The sequence below is a fragment of the Rosa rugosa genome, chromosome 1 (genome assembly GCF_958449725.1).
Source record: "Rosa rugosa chromosome 1, drRosRugo1.1, whole genome shotgun sequence".
In the NCBI taxonomy this organism is placed as follows: domain Eukaryota; kingdom Viridiplantae; phylum Streptophyta; class Magnoliopsida; order Rosales; family Rosaceae; genus Rosa; species Rosa rugosa.
In genome coordinates, this window is record NC_084820.1 from 60,319,689 (window position 1) to 60,335,703 (window position 16,015).

The 16,015-nt window shown below is 39.3% G+C and overlaps 3 protein-coding genes and 1 pseudogene across 5 annotated transcripts; all 4 read right to left on the bottom strand.

Annotated features, from left to right (window-relative positions):
* Positions 1 to 4,023: 4,023 nt before the first annotated feature.
* LOC133725825 (uncharacterized) lies at positions 4,024 to 7,277 on the bottom strand. Of its 3 annotated transcripts, none has more exons than XM_062153203.1 (7): positions 6,321 to 7,272; positions 6,148 to 6,207; positions 5,709 to 5,956; positions 5,376 to 5,446; positions 5,032 to 5,071; positions 4,438 to 4,791; positions 4,024 to 4,337 (listed from the first exon to the last, which is right to left on the bottom strand). In XM_062153203.1, exons 4-7 carry the CDS (start codon positions 5,377 to 5,379, stop codon positions 4,265 to 4,267), a joined length of 471 nt encoding a protein of 156 aa, XP_062009187.1. In that variant the 5' UTR covers positions 5,380 to 5,446; positions 5,709 to 5,956; positions 6,148 to 6,207; positions 6,321 to 7,272; the 3' UTR covers positions 4,024 to 4,264. The 3 variants fall into 3 exon arrangements, 2 of the variants coding, with proteins under 2 accessions (XP_062009187.1, XP_062009186.1); XM_062153202.1 differs by having other exon boundaries at positions 5,376 to 5,429; positions 6,321 to 7,271; XR_009854578.1 differs by lacking the exon at positions 4,024 to 4,337 and having other exon boundaries at positions 4,344 to 4,791; positions 5,376 to 5,429; positions 6,321 to 6,431; positions 6,609 to 7,277.
* Positions 7,278 to 8,145: 868 nt separating this feature from the next.
* Positions 8,146 to 9,817, bottom strand: LOC133731956 (putative F-box protein At3g16210; annotated as a pseudogene).
* Positions 9,818 to 10,332: 515 nt separating this feature from the next.
* On the bottom strand, positions 10,333 to 11,307 carry LOC133731966 (uncharacterized). The gene has a single exon (XM_062159420.1). It carries the CDS (start codon positions 11,305 to 11,307, stop codon positions 10,333 to 10,335), a length of 975 nt encoding a protein of 324 aa, XP_062015404.1.
* A 629-nt stretch (positions 11,308 to 11,936) lies between these two features.
* LOC133725826 (F-box/kelch-repeat protein At3g06240-like) lies at positions 11,937 to 13,372 on the bottom strand. The gene has a single exon (XM_062153204.1). It carries the CDS (start codon positions 13,282 to 13,284, stop codon positions 12,109 to 12,111), a length of 1,176 nt encoding a protein of 391 aa, XP_062009188.1. The 5' UTR covers positions 13,285 to 13,372; the 3' UTR covers positions 11,937 to 12,108.
* Positions 13,373 to 16,015: the final 2,643 nt, after the last annotated feature.

Here is a 16,015-nt window from a genome sequence, read left to right on the forward strand (position 1 = left end):
AGCTTATGATGCGCCTATTCTCTCAAGAAAATGATCTTGAAGCAATGGCCACCGCAAATAATTATATCATGAGAAACTATTGTGATTCAGATTTTTCTAGATTTTGTGTTAATAAGTTTGCCATTTCACTATCTATAAGGCCAATGTTGTGGTATATGGTTTTGACTGAAAATCTAGCAGTCTTTTTCCTACTTGTTCTGGTTTTTGTATGTATATTTGTTTAATCAGAGGAGTATAGTTATGATTTTCGTAATCAAGCCTTCTTTGATTTGCATTAAGCCCTCTTGTAGTCTTTCCAATAATATCTATTGTTTCGTTTGTCCATTTTAATACCTCTTGTAGTCGCTTTCTTCCCTCTGTTTTCTTTTACTCCAGACTATGTGTCATGTTGGTATATTTTGTACAAAATTGTGAAAATGAGAAGAACATCAGTGACTTTGACAGTTACATGATTAGTGACATGGTCATATAATTGTGACATAGCTAGTAACTTGGTCAATGATATAGCCAGTGACTTGAGGTTAATAGTGACTTGGCCAGTGACCTCACTAACCAGGGACATGGTTTGACCAACACTGGCCAGGGATTGATAGTAACTTGGCCAGAGATTGACGGTGACTTTGTCGATGATTTGAGGTTAACAGTGATTTGGCCAATGACATGTTCGTAACTGTAACCTGACCCGTAACTTGGCCAATGACATAACCAGTGCCTTGAGGTTAACAGTGACCTGGCCAATAACCTTACAAACTAAGGACCTGGCCTAGCCAATGACATGTGTATAACAGTGACTTGGTCAGTTACTTGACAGTGACTTGGTCAGTTACGTGACAGTGACTTGGTCAGTTACTTGACAGTGACTTGGTCAGTGACGTGTATAACCTTACAAACTGTAACCTGACTAGTAACTTGGTCAATGACATAACCAGTGCCTTGAGGTTAACAGTGACTTGGCCAATAACCTTACAAACTAAGAACCTGGCCTAGCCAATGACATGTGTATAATAGTGACTTGGTCAGTTACTTGACAGTGATTTGGTCAGTTACTTGGCAGTGACTTGGTCAGTTACTTGACAGTGACTTGGTCAGTTATGTGACAGTGACGTATGTATAACCTTACAAACTGTAACCTGACCAGTAACTTGGCCAATGACATAACCAGTGCCTTTAGGTTAACAGTGACCTGGCCAATAGCCTTACAAACTAAAGACCTGGCCTAGCCAATGACCTGTGTATAACAGTGAATTGGTCAGTTACTTGACAGTAACTTGGTCAGTTACGTGACAGTGACTTGGTCAGTTACTTGACAGTGACTTGGTCAGTGACGTGTGTATAACCTTACAAACTGTAACCTGACCAGTAACTTGGCCAATGACATAACCAGTGCCTTAAGGTTAACAGTGACCTGGCCAATAACCTTACAAACTAAGGACCTGGGCTGGCCAATGACATGTGTATAACAGTGAATTGGTCAGTTACTTGACAGTGACTTGGTCAGTGATACCATAAAAAGATATAAAAAGCTAATTGATTTAGTAAGCTAGAGTTTACAATTGGCCAGTGACTTGCATCCTAAGCCCTAAACAAATTTCTAAAACTCTAAATCTGTAGAGATCCAATTAAATCTGCCTATGTTTCGCAAATGTCTTGATTATATGAGCTCTATATTGCAAAATATACTTCTTACTGAGTGTCTTCTGAATCCCCTCCTCTTTCGAAAGTTTCTCCATGTAGTACATCACAAAAATTCTACAATCCAATCTGTTGGCCATGAAAAAATTATAGTAAATGAATTTGAACAGTATAACAATAAAGTGACATTTTAAAGTGTTGTATACTTATAAGATTACTTCTTGTGAAAATGAGAAAATCATCAGTAACTTTGACAGTTACATGATCAGTTATATGGTCAGTAACATGTTCATGACTATGACATGACTAATTACTTGAGGTTAACAGTTAACCGACCAGTGACTTGGTTATAACAATGATTAAAAAATTTCAAAATATGCCAGTGACATGAAATATGACTTGACCAATGACTTGTTCAGTGCAATATGACTTGACCAGTGACATGGTCAATGACATGGATATAACAGTGACTTGGTCAATGACTTAGCAAGTGACATGTGATTGACATTGGACATGGCCAGTAACCTGGCCAGTAACAACAAATTTGACACATAGTTCTACAATTAGCACATAGGTCTCAAATTTGACCAAAGAAATTGAGCAAGCATACCAAGAACCAAAGCAAAACCCACAAGAGTCAAGAAATGATAACTGAGCCATTCAAAGAGCACCCAAACAAAAGTTGCAACAGTTAAAACACTAGCTGATATGTTTTTATTCCTCCACAACAACACATCAGCAGCTAAACAATTCAGACATTGGAAAACCATGACAACTAATCAAAAACCTTATTAAACCAATGACACTAAAAATCAGACTTCTCATTATTTTCAAAACACCAAGAGCTTCTCATATCATCTGCAAATTCAATTGACTACATTGAAGGATTTGTTATAATTAACAGAACAGGTATATTTAATAACTCGAGGTCTTCCTTCAATCCTAAAGATCCAATTCAAGCAAGCCAATTTAACTCAGACGGAAAAACACTTTACTGCATAGAAATAGTATTTGGCCATAACCCAAAAGAAACTGATGTCATGGATCAGGTGAGACACTCCAAGCGAAAATATATATATATATATATATATTATGTACATATATTATCCCTCTTATCTTCCGATGATATTCAATTACTAAAGTACTTATTCAAGTATTTGAGGATCCAGTAAAGCTACACACATAATTGATGATTCAAATGAATATAATTGAAATTGAATATAGCAATGCAAAGCAGGTTCCAGGTCTAACATTCACAGCAAACACTATAGTATTCAGACTCCAAATTCACAAAACTGTTGCCAATTTCCTCATCGCAGTCCTACAAAACTTAACTCCTAACATATGATACTATGATAGTAATTAGTGATCAGAAATTCACAGAGACTGAAAATCGATTTGTGCATCGCAACTGAAATGCCAAAAAACCCTAACAAATTAACACCAAAGTAAACAAAAACTAAAATGCAACTTCATCCCTTCAAAACGAAAAAAAAAAAAACTAACTCTTTCGAAATGATCCATATGATCATCTCTATTAACATGAAAATTAGTGATCGGAAACTTGATTGTGCAAGTTTGCTACTGAAAACAGCAAAGTGAAACTTGAAAACGAAAGAATCGAACCAATCGTCGGAATGCGCAAAAACAAACACGATCAAACCATTTTCCGGGCACAATTACAGTTCATTTTTTCTTCAACTGTAAAACCTACACTTACCTTGATGGTGAGGTCGAGAGGTAGAGGGAGAGCCCAAGCAATGGAGTTGTGCTTGGAGTCTTGTCGTCTCGCCGAGCGCTTACCGGCCTTAAGGAGCACTGATCCCAACTGCAGGGCGCGATCAAAGAGCTTGGTCTAATCGGCGACGGAATCGCGGGAGTCGAGGATCCGTTCAAAGGAGAGATTGATGGCGAAGGGCGGCGAGTCAGAGAAGTCAAGGAAGGTCTCTAGGAGGTGGTCGCGGTCAAGGAGAGAGAGAGAGAGAGAGCTGCCAGTGGCAGTTTTGGTAATTATGCTTAATTTGAGTGGCAGGTTGTAAATAAGTGACCTTAATTATCATAGGGACATTTGTGTGTCCTGGATTATAATAAGGCACTTCAAATTAACCTCTTTTATCATTGGCCCCTTATAAAAAGGGAAATGATGAAAAAGGTCATTATAAAATTACAATTACTAAAGTTTGAAATGTTTGAAGCGTGGATTACTTTGGTAAGCTCTATTGATTGGTGGTTAGAGAATGTGCAACAGCACCGAGTAGTGATGACCTATTCGTTGCAACTAGTTAAAAAGGCCCGCGCGATGCTGCAGGTCTTTTAGTGGCAATACTAATTGGCGGATTGTTGCAAAAAAAAAAAAAAAAAAAAAAAAATTGGAATGAGAAAACAAAGAAGAGCAGCCAAAAAGCTTTTATGTACATTGATCAGTAGTTGATGTACAGAATGTCTGCTGTCTTGGTTGATTGTTTCTCAGGGGACCATTAGCATTACAAAAAACATAGAGTGGTCCTGACAACCAGTGCTTATATGTACACAGCATGACATTGTTTTTCAAGGACCGTTAGCATTACAAAAAACCATACAGATTGGTCCTTATCGCAAAAAGACAAAGTAGAAGATTGCAAAGCAGAAGTGGCTAGATAAGGTCTTCTGTGTCGGATTGAGCCGATGTATTTGCGCTGGTCTGATCTGATGGTTCAAAGTTGTCACTGAGATATACAGAGCACATGAAGGTTATGTATAAAAGATTAATATAAAATGTAGAAAATAAGTGGAAAGGAAATTTGGAGCGATGATTTTAAGACTTGCCTTTTTGGATTCTTGCTTGGTTTTGCTTTGAACAATTCCTTCCTCTTCTTCTCAAATATTTTCTTATTTGGCGTGGAAGTTGTTGGTTCGATATCTTGGGTTGGTGTGAACTTGTGAACATCTTCGTATATCCCCTTTATAAGGAAATCTCTTTTTGTTCCTGGTTTCAATTTCAGCAGCTTGATCTGTCCTTCTAATTGAAGAATTTCTTGTGGTATGATCCTTTGGTTTTTGCAGTTTTTCTTGATAATCAAGTCCTCGCATGAGATTCCACAGATTTCTTCTGCTTCTTTGCCCATTAAGACTGCATGTGCTTGATCAGTCTCATCTTCAATGAGAAGAGTGACTCTGAAGCTGCATTAAGACATGGATCAAATTCAGGGATGTGGGGAAGTAATTGCAGAAACGAAGTAGATATGATACTGACATGAATCAGAATTGAAGGAGAGGAATATTTGAAAGCTAAGAAAATCTGAATCTCAGGACCATTGTTGAAGTGATATAAGTTTTAGACCAAAGAACATACTAAAGAACATTATAGTAAATGGTCAGCAGTATAAAAAACTGAAGTGAATCGTAGATTGTCATTTACACCTTTCCTCTTCCTCACTGTGAATGCTTATACCACCAGTGCCTGAAAATGAAGAAGACAAATTCAATAAAACTCAAACTCGATCAAGTGATGTTAAAAAAACACATAAACATTTGTTCAGTACATAATTGTAATTAAGACAAACTGACCAATTTAGTCTAACCAATTCATTTTAGTGACTCATGATAAAAAATTTAACAAATTATATACTGAATGGAAACAATGCTTCCATTAGAAAATGTCTGTGAACTTTGTGGTATAGGACACAGATTACAAAGTCACCCACTATTACCGCAATGAACTTTAAGAGTAATTATATTAAAATAAAAGCCAAACAAAAACTTACACATGCACAAAGCTTGAAACTCGGAAAATCGATTACAGCACCATTCTAAGGTACCTGAAGACGTGAAAAGGCTTCACAAATCAAACCACAAAAACCAACCAATCGATATATTCAGTAGGTAACTGAGTTTCACATCACATATCAAAAGTTAGCATATACAACAGTTCTAACATTCGTCATGACATAGGTAAATATTTGGATAGGCCACCTGCATTTTTATACTACTACTGAAAGTGTTCTGAACAACAACGCAGGCTCCAGTCAATGCCCAGGTCAGTTGCCCCAGAATATCGCATGAAGAATACTTTTTGAATTAAAATCAAAGTATCTAACCTCGCTATTGATTGCTCAGCTAGTAAATGGCCGATACATGAGGGTGCTCATGTTCTTTTCACCCTTGTAGGGATTTGCAAAAACACTTCCATTCTCATTTCATTGAAGCCATTGTAAAAACATAATGGTCTGTCATTGATGAACAATAGACTGCGAACATCTGTGGAGAAATGAATACTAAAGCTAACAGCAAAGCCCAAAAAGATTGAGAAACTACTTTCCAAATCTAAAGGCCTTGCTAGTTCCACCTGAGAAAAGAAATGAAATAATAACTTATAGCCAGGACAATATCCAGCTAAAAATGAGAGATACATGTAATGCACATCTCTTTTGCTTTAAGTAACCGTATGGATACTTGTCATTTCATTTAACAGTAATCACAAAAAAGAAGTTTATCAGGTCATTCTCAAATCATATTCTGTTCATGAAGAAAGTTTACCTGCAAAGGAACCTTGCCAATTTCAAAGTAGCCTTGAGTTCAAATGTTAAGGGTGAAACTCTGCACAAAAATGAATAATAAAGTACTATCAAGTATTCCAAGATTCATAAGTATCAACTACATAATGCACTAAAAATTAGCAACTACCTAAAGAGAAGAATTTCATGAATTACCTTATGCATTGTCTTGTATATGAATGACTCCTTGTAGTGCAAAATGACACTACTAAACTGATATCTAACTTCTTCTTCCACGGCTGTATCCTTTCGGCCCATTCGGTCAATCTGATAACATGTATATATTAAACAATTGACAGACAGTTGAAGTCTTCCTAGATGACCTTTCCATTACCAAGAACCTTATTAAATGTTGTTGCTTGGAAAACAAATGACCAAACGAAGCTCTAATAACGTTGCAGCTATTACTGAAAAGAATATTCAAAGATTTTGCCATCATTTTACCATAACATGACCGAGTTGTTTTAATTGTATTCCTGAGTTTGGAACTGGAATTGGGCAAGCATCTTTCAACCGGTGGAAGAACCACTGTTAAACAGGATTGAAGTTCAATGGTCCATAGATGTAGACTAAACTCATAGAAAGCCAATCTAAATCCCTTGATTCGAGCAAGCAGACATGAAATGATGTAAAGATTAACACAAAATGTTTGAAGTTAATTTCTCATTTTATGCATTTCTTTATTTTCAAAGGCCTTGGAGTGCCTATTTCAGATTTCGCTATCATTGCATGCATTTAGGGAAAACAAAGAACAATACGGGAATGCATACAAACAAAGAAACCCAGTTCCAACCTTTCTGTAATCTATAGAAAATCTCAGAGCAGAAACTATCAATATCAAAACCCAATAACCAAATTTGCAAACCACCAAAGAACAAAATCCTAGATACCCAATCCCAAATTAAAGCCCCAAACACCAAAAACGCACAGCCAGAGGAAGGGAGTTAACACCATAAAGAGGAGTATAAAGGCCATTTCGGATGAACTTTCAGCAGTCGATTAACAGGATAGTGTTTAAAGAAATCGCTCTGCAGTGCGGGTGAAGGAGGGAAGCGGTGGAGGCTGGTTCATATATTCAACGCAGCTAAACTCTACACGTGGAAAGAGGTTGTAACGTGTGTAAAAGGGGGAAAAAAGCTATAAAAGAAAGGTAAAATAGGGCAAATATGTAAGGGTAAAAGGGTCATCGCACTATTCATAAGCCAGTCTACTGTTCATAAAGGAGTAGGAGTTTTAGAAGAGAGAATTGGCTTTATTCTTTGAGAAATTTAGAATGTGCATCCCGGGTCCTTTTTACAATATGCAATATCAACAACCTAGGCAATTAAAATGACAAAGTCTCCCATTCCACCAGGCACCAGCTACAGCTTCCTTGAAGATCAAGATTGATGCTGCCTGAGACCAGGACACACTTCAATGTGGTCTTCTGAAAGACAAATACCTCTGCATAAGTCATGCCGCCTCTCCCCTGATGGCTAAAGAGTTGGCACTTGAGATGGGGATTGCAGATGCTCACACTCTTCCTCCAGAAAGGCTAACCAAGCTGCGGATTGCACAGCGTCTGTAACCTTACAGTTACAGAGCACTGGGTTGCATGCCCGTCTTCCTCTATACTTCATGTATTATTGTTGGATGGACCTCCTGCATGCGCTCGTTTAGTCCTCTCCAGCGTTAGCTTCTATGTGTTTCTTTGTTGTTGTACTTCCATAGTAACAACCTACTTGCCTACCAACATATGTGACAATTAAGAGTCCATGAACAGGACTTACCTAGCATTCCACTTAATCATATAGCCAGTCAGTTATGCATGCTAGTATCTCTCTCCTTTCAAGCTAATGCTACTAAAATCACAACAACAAAAAACTCGAGCTCAAAGAAATCTGACACATATCTTCATTGAAACAAACTGGTGGAGGGAAGACAAAATGGAGATACAACAATTATTCATACCAACTGAATCAAAATATCTTACAGAACTCCAGGAAGGTTTGAAAAATTCATAAAAATAAAATAAAATAAAATAAATCCCCATTATATTCAATAGAAATCAGGAATGAGATTGATTTCAGCATGTTGGTGTACATAATCAGTTCTGAACTTCTGATTACTTATTATATCAGTGTCATCCCAAAAACCTCTCCAGCATCTCATAATGTTTGTTTCACACGCCACTGCCTGTTAATGGGGAAACTAAAGTTTCTACATAAGTAGCCGCCGTCTTTTCCTTCAGATTGTATAATGTCAAGAAGTAGCTACCGTCATAAACATCAAACACATCAATCAAAGTTGCACCATCATCAGAAATGCATAAAGGCCTCTCGCACCTACAATGATCTCGAGGCAGAACCTCTGAAGGGATATTTTCATGACTTCATTCCAGGATTTCTCGACTCCATATTCCTTCATCACCCACATTCTAAAATCTAACCCAGATCTGGTTGAGATGGGTCTATAGTGTAAGATTAAAGAATTTCTAATATTTCCAACTCTTGCAACCAAATTACATCTGTCAAAAGAATTAGGAGAATATGGGAATGCAATCTCATGAAATTTCTCCTCGGCTAAGTCAAATGACACTAACTTGGAAGCAATCACCCTACGAAACTCATCCCGTTCATTTAATACCCAATGTAGAGTTTCGTTTACTAAACAGCCGTGCCAAAGCACCCTAAAATTCTGGTTCAGGCTCTGAAGCTTCCTCCATGAACCCGTTTTTAGTGTAAAAGCAAAAGCAACATATTCACTGGCAGTGGAAGCAGAAAATCCCACTATTAACTTGTAATCATCGGTTGTGGAATCATAATCGAATCCATAAAACTTTAGGAAGTGCTCAGTAGGAGGTTTCGGTAACACCTTGGATTCTCTAGTGCAAGGATTCCATAACATAAAGACTAAATTATTCAAATCAATTAGTAGACATATCAAGCCATTGCAATAACCAATTATCTCAATAAACTCAAATTCAAACAGCGGATCATGTACCGGAAAATCAAGCACTCTGCTCGGAACAGGACCATCATCATGGCTTCAACACTTGAATAATGCTTCACAGTCTATGGATCGGAAACTGGAGATATCCTTAAAAAGGAGAGAGTAGCTACTACTGATTTTGGTGTTGATGCGGCTGAGATGTTTTCTGATGAAATAAGGATCGGAGATCAAGGCCCGCCATGGTTTGCATACGCACCGGAATCAGAGTAAAGATTTGGCCAGAGCCATGAGAGGATCTCGACCATGACGGCGTCGACATCAAGAGACTCGGAGCTGTGTCCGGAATCGGAGAGAACCAGTTGTTGCTGCTGCCGAGTGCAGAGAGCGTCCGACATGTTAAGGGTTGGTTTGTGGCAACAGCTGAGAAGCCTAAAGCATTTCCCAATGGGGAGACTTGCACCAACATAAATGGATGGACGGAGAGAACCAGTTGTTGCTGCTTCCAACATTTCAAGAATAGAATGGGTTCAAGTAACCATGATCAATCATTCTCAAAAAAAAAAAAAAAAAGTAACCATGATCAAACTTCCAACATTACTGTGAGCATTTATATTCCAACTCTAACCATCATCAAAATTAAAAGACAGATTAAGGATGCATGAACTATTCTAAAGTAGAAATCCTTATATTCAACAACACTATTCACTTGCAAACACAAGATAGCTGAATCAACGTTATAGCAATTCGTGAACTCTAGCATTTCAAACACACCAAATTCCTGCAGCTGAACCAGATATTAGGGATTACAATGAATATCTATTTGCTTCTTTGGTAGCTTTATAGTGTGTTTCAAAGTGTGTAAACAGAACAAGGTTTGCAAAAACAAAATGCAGAAAATGGATATATGAAAGGAGTAGGCAAAGTATAGCAAAGCATAACACGGTATTAGTAACTCTACAACACAAGTTAGATTCAATCCCAACAGTAATGATTTCAATCAGAGTGATGACTCACTCTACAACATGTCAGTTCTGGCGGAATTTGGCATACTCCACAGATAATTGAATTAGAAGACACAGGGGCACAAGGGGTTCGTCATATGTGAGCAATCAGACACTACAGATCATTATTCAAGAAGGCAGAACCAACAGGGCCCTCTATACTAGGTGAATTTTTTTTTTTTTTTTACGGGAAACAATTATATTAAAGGAACAAAGAAAGGATTACAAAGAAAAAGCTATCCCACATCAAAACCAAAAGGAACAGAGTTCTGAGAAGAGATGTGAGAAGCCTGAGAAGCATCAGACAACAATAAATTTAAAAAGGAGGAAGGAGGATTGGAAACCCAATCCGATGGACACATCCTCCTGGAAGCCAGAGCAGCAATATAATCAGCTGCAAGATTGGCTTGTCTGCTGGACCAACTCCAGCTAACATGTGAATGGGAAGTGGCAAGAGAGCGAATTTTCCAGATCAAGGGAGCCACCGTCCAATCCATAGTAAAATTTTCAGTAGTAAGAGCTGAGATGACATGTAGAGAATCAGATGCCAAGATGATAGGAGACAAGTTTAAAGAAACAACCAATGTAAGGCCTGCCAACACAGCCAAAGCCTCTGCAGCTACGGCGGAGAAAGCATGGAGAGATTGGTTAGAACCAGCAACAAGCTCCCCAGAAGAGTTTCTAATCAAAACAGCAATACCACAAGAGAGGGAATCTGAATGCCAAGCTGCATCAGTGTTAACTTTAAAAGTACCAAGAGGTGGTGGAGTCCAAAAAGATGGAGAAGTGAGGGGTTGTGTAACGAGACGAACACACCTGGGCAATGGACGTTGAATATATTCAAGAGCAGCATCAAAAGATTTACAAGCCACCAAATCCGGAGTAGGAGGAGTATGATTGAAAACACAAACACATCGTTCTTTCCATATATGCCAAAGAATAAAAGCAACATGAGTGTGAAGCAAAGATTTGTCACCAGACCCATCCACAAAATAAGACTTTAACCATTGAAGCCAACGTGCAAGTGAAGTGATAGATTCCAATGGAAAACGATAGCCAAGAGGGTGAGCAAACCAAACACAACGAGTCCAAGGACAAGTGAAAAGCACATGCTCAATGGTTTCATTCTCCAAATTGCATAGAGGACAAAGAGGAGAACGACTAATGTGTCTATGAAATAATGCATCCTTAGTTGCAATAGATCCTGGCATAGCCCTCCATAGAAAGTGCTTGATTTTTGGAAAGCAATTGATAGACCAAATAAAATTCCAGATAGTAGTATTAATAAAATGTGAAGTATAGGGATGGGTATGAACCACCGGAGAAGAAGTCAAACGACATAGGTGGTATCCAGAACAAACTGTATACTCACCATGTTTCTCAGCAGGCCAAACCAAACAATCAGGAGGGGCAGGATGCAGTAAAGGAACAGCCAAAATTGCTGCTTGTTCCACAGGATGAAGAGGAGGATGAACAGATTGTAAATTCCAAGTGAGAGCATCCCGATCAATGAAGTCTGCCACAAAAGCAGAAGAAGGTGGGAGCCGAGCAGGGAGACACTTAGAAGGAAGTGAAGGCAGCCAATTCTCACCCCATAATCGAACAGATTGATGCCAAAGTTCTAAAACTGCTACAGTTTTTCTCCCTTGTAGCCAGAGTAGCTTCACAAACACCAGGGTAGAAATAGGGGCAAATTACATAAATTGACATAGTTTAAGGAGAGGTGATAGCTTTATCGGGAGAGAAGGATAAGCACATCATCTAGTCACAGAACAAAAAAATGCAATGATAATAGGCACTTGGAGGCTATCTTGTAAAATAGCTATAAACTTGTATCATATAAAAGTAAATTCCAAAAATAAGTTGACACAGCATACAACTTCAGCACCTGTGTCTATGTTTCACTACAGCATCTCCTACAGAAGGAGCAAAACATAGACACAACATACAACTTCAGCATCTCAAACAGAAGGAGTGCAGTTAAGGTGACTCGCTGGGTTGGTCTCACCGTCTCACGAGCTTGCACTAGTTATACCGGTTAATGGTGAAACAAAAGTTTCTATATATGTAGCAGTTTCGTGCATGTAATCATAATAGTCCATGACAATCCCATATGTCTTTTCCCTCGGATTATATAATGCCAAGGGGCCTACAACTTCCGGCTGCATCAAAATCTCGCCATTATCAGAAATGCATGAGATGCATGTATACTCTTTACCTTGACCCATAACCTCTGAAGGGATGTTTATGACTTCAGTCCAAGATTCCTTGACTCCATTGTCCTTCAGCACCCACATCTTAAAATTGCACCCAACTCTGTGACCCATGGTTTGAAAGTACAGAGTTAGGCAATTATTAAGAATTCCAACTCTGGCAATCAATTCACGCCTGTCTACCGGATTGGGAGGAAAGGGGAATGGAATCTCATGAAATTTTTCCTCTGCTAGATCAAATGACACCATTTTTGAAGCAATTAACCTACCGTCTTCCAGTTCGTCCAATACCCAATGCAGAGCTTCGTTAACTAAACACCCTCCCCAATGCACCTCGAAATACCTGTTGAGCCTTTCAAGCTTCCTCCATGAACCCGATTTTAGGGTAAAGACAACAACAAATTCATGACCAGATCTATAGCTTCCCAGTATTACTTTGTAATCATCAGTGGTTGAATCATAACCGAACCCCAAAAAATATTGTTGGGAGGAATGAAGGGGAGGTTGTGGTAGCACCTGGGATTCTCCAGTACAAGGATTCCATAACATAAAGGTAAAGGATTCTCTAGCAACAATATCACGTACTAGACATATCAAGCCATTGCAACTACCAACGATTCCAATAGTAGCAATATCAAACGATGGATCAAGTACCGGAAAATCAAGCCTTCTGCTCGGAAGAGGACCACCACGGCTCAAACACTTCAATATTGCTTCGTACTCTGCGGATCGGAAAATATCATCTTTGATAAGGAGAGAGTAGCTGGTGCTGATTTTGGTGTTGATGCAGCTGAGGTGTTTTCTGATGAAATAAGGATCGGAGATCAAGGCCCGCCATGCTTTGCATACACACCGGAATCGCAGCAGAGATTTGGCCGGTAGCCGTGAGAGGATGTCGACAATGACACAGTCTAAATCAAGAGACTCGGAGAGAACTAGCTGTTGCTGCCGCCGACTGCTGAGCGCGTCCGACATTTTTCAAGTGTTTCAGTTCGCTTAGTGGCGACCGCAGACTATTCTAAAGCGCTTCCCTCACTTTTCATCACTAGTCATTTGGGTTGGGTCCAACTCTATCTTGGCCAACCCAAGTGAACTTGTACGTTTATTTTTTTATTTTTTTGTCACAGACACCACTGTTACCTTAATACCTTGTAATCATTTTTTTTAATAAGATTTGATATTATTAGTCATCAAAACCATAAAAACATGTCAGAATCTAACTTGCACTTACATAAGAATATCCGGTCTCACCGGATAAACCTATTTAAGTCAATACTAAACTCATTAAAGTCTAAAGGGACGCTCGTCGAACAACCTCGCTATTCTAAGAAAAAATCATTCATCTAGTCTAATCTGCTAGCAAGCTATTGTGGTACAAATAACAACTAGAAACATCTTAGAACAACTCATAAAGGTTACTCCAACTTCATAAGGCTGAAGAAAATGCTAGCTCTTCCCCCTTAGGGTTAATTGGAGCCAACACCATCCTCAACCTCTTCAGGAGCCAACAACCTCGGCAACAGGTTGGTCTTGCTCTTCTTGTCCAAAGCCATTGTAGCAAACTCAACCAGCCCAAGCTTGAGCTCAAGACTAGGCCAGAAGGCCCAAGCACCCCTCAGACCAAGTTTGAGCCCAGGCCCAACGACCCAAGCCCAAACCCGATCAAAAGGGAAAGAGAACCTAAACCTCTACCTCCGACCAGCCTCTGTTGCTACCAGGCCATCCGGCGGCCGACCGTTCCACCCTTTCATTAGGCGCTGGAGCACCCTGGCCAAGTCGTCCGGCAGAAGACTACCGATCTGCCCTCGATTCCTTCCGCCTTGCCGGCAAGAAAACCCGATCGAAGAACGATCTGCTCTCAACTACGATTTGCTCTCACCTTAGTGCGTCAATTCCTTCCGCTGGCTCCGATCTGGTATGCTGGATCTAGGGGTCATCATTTGGCCCTTCGGCCCTAAGCCCGCCCAAAGCCCGCCCGACCCATAGGGCCGAAGCCCTACCCGGCCCTTGCATTAGGGCAGGCCGGCCCGACCCTTTCTCAAATAGGGTAGGGTAAGGGTCATGCAATTGAAACCCGGCTCGGCCCTTCGGCCCTACCCGTTTGAGCCCGTTAGGGCCAAGCCCGGCCCGGCCCTCTAGGCCCTACCCGTTTAAGCCCTAATAATTTTCTATTTTTTCTATTTTAAAAATAAATTTCTTTTTTTTCTATAGCATACAACTTATCTCTTTTTTGGTAATTGATTTCCTCATCTCTATTTTCTTTAATTCTTGTTTCCTTTGTTAAATAAAAATTAATTTAGAGTTTTAGAGAGATAGTTAATTAAATATAACCACATTAACTAATATTTATAAATTTTATAACTTATAAGTTAATTTCAATATATATATATATATATATATATATATATATATATATATATATATATATATATATATATATATAAAATATGATCAACAAAAAACAATGAGTCTTATATTGCATATATGACCATGGAGCCACATTTTAAGGAAAAATTAAAGAAGAATGTATTTCTTTTTGTTAAACAAATTAAAGCCCTTTTAAGCCCATTTCGGCCCTATTTGGAAGGCAGGCCCGACCCGGCCCTTTTGGCCCTAGTGACTCGGGCTTTTCGGGCGGGTAAGGGTTAGTATATTTAAGCCTCAGCCCGGCCCTACCCTAAGCCCTAAAATTTAGGGTAGGGCCGGCCCTAGCCCGGCCCATGATGACCCCTAGCTGGATCTGCTATTCCTCGACCTCAACCTACAACGATGCCGACTACCCCCGAGTGACCGTCACTGCTACTCTGTGAATCAAAACGCCGGCCTCCGTCTGCGTCAATCGAACCACCGATCGCGATTTCCTTCACACACAGTTCCACCTTGTAAAAGGATGTTAGCCAAACTCACCCTCGCAAGGATCCCCGTCGATCTCGAGTGTTGACACTGAGCACGGCGTGAAAATCCGCCGTCAAAGCTAGGCTGACCAAGGCCACCGCACTCTACCGGAGATCGCTCTCACCTATTTTTTACTTGATTTTTTGTACTCTAAAACCACCCCTTAATACCTTGTAATCATTGTTGTGTTTTTAAAAGATAAATTAGATATTAAAAATAAAGAAAAATAAACTAAACTAAATTTTTTTTTCACAACTAGAGTCAAATTAATCAAAATTGATCGGTTATAATATATTAAGCAGAATGTCAGATTTCCAACATCTAGATTCAATTATTGCTCGGCCATGTTATAAACTAGAGAATAAGAGAGAGATAGAAGAGAGAAACAGAATATGGGAGGAGGTAGAAGTTTGTGTTTCATTCTCATTAGACTCATTTATATAGGGGTAGAGTTTACATCATAAGGACGTAACTAATGAGTATTTACAGTGGACAGCCACACACACACACACACACATATATATATATATAATATTTACAACACTCCCCCTTGGATGTCCACCACTAAATGATATGGTGTTGGACGCGCTTAATGTTGCCTTGTCAAAAACTTTTGCCAGGTAACAAAAAATCCAATGGGATAAAAACAACCCTGGTCGAAAGAGAAAGAGAGTGCAACGCGCATATATCCTAGGCAGCATAATTTTTGAATGCTCCCCTTGATGAGAATCTCCCCCTGATTGTTGCAAGCTTCAATCACGTATGTAACAAAATATATGCACCATGTATATTGGATATGGTGTGCCGATCA

Coding starts and splice junctions, on each gene's coding strand:
- LOC133725825 (XM_062153203.1), bottom strand. Junction 4,792..5,031: donor CACAGTGAGGAAGAGGAAAG/GTGTAAATGACA, acceptor GTCTTAATGCAG/CTTCAGAGTCACTCTTCTCA. Junction 4,338..4,437: donor CCAAGCAAGAATCCAAAAAG/GCAAGTCTTAAA, acceptor TGTATATCTCAG/TGACAACTTTGAACCATCAG.
- LOC133731966 (XM_062159420.1), bottom strand. CDS start 11,307: ATGCCAGGATCTATTGCAACTAAGGATGCATTATTTCATAGACACATT.
- LOC133725826 (XM_062153204.1), bottom strand. CDS start 13,284: ATGTCGGACGCGCTCAGCAGTCGGCGGCAGCAACAGCTAGTTCTCTCC.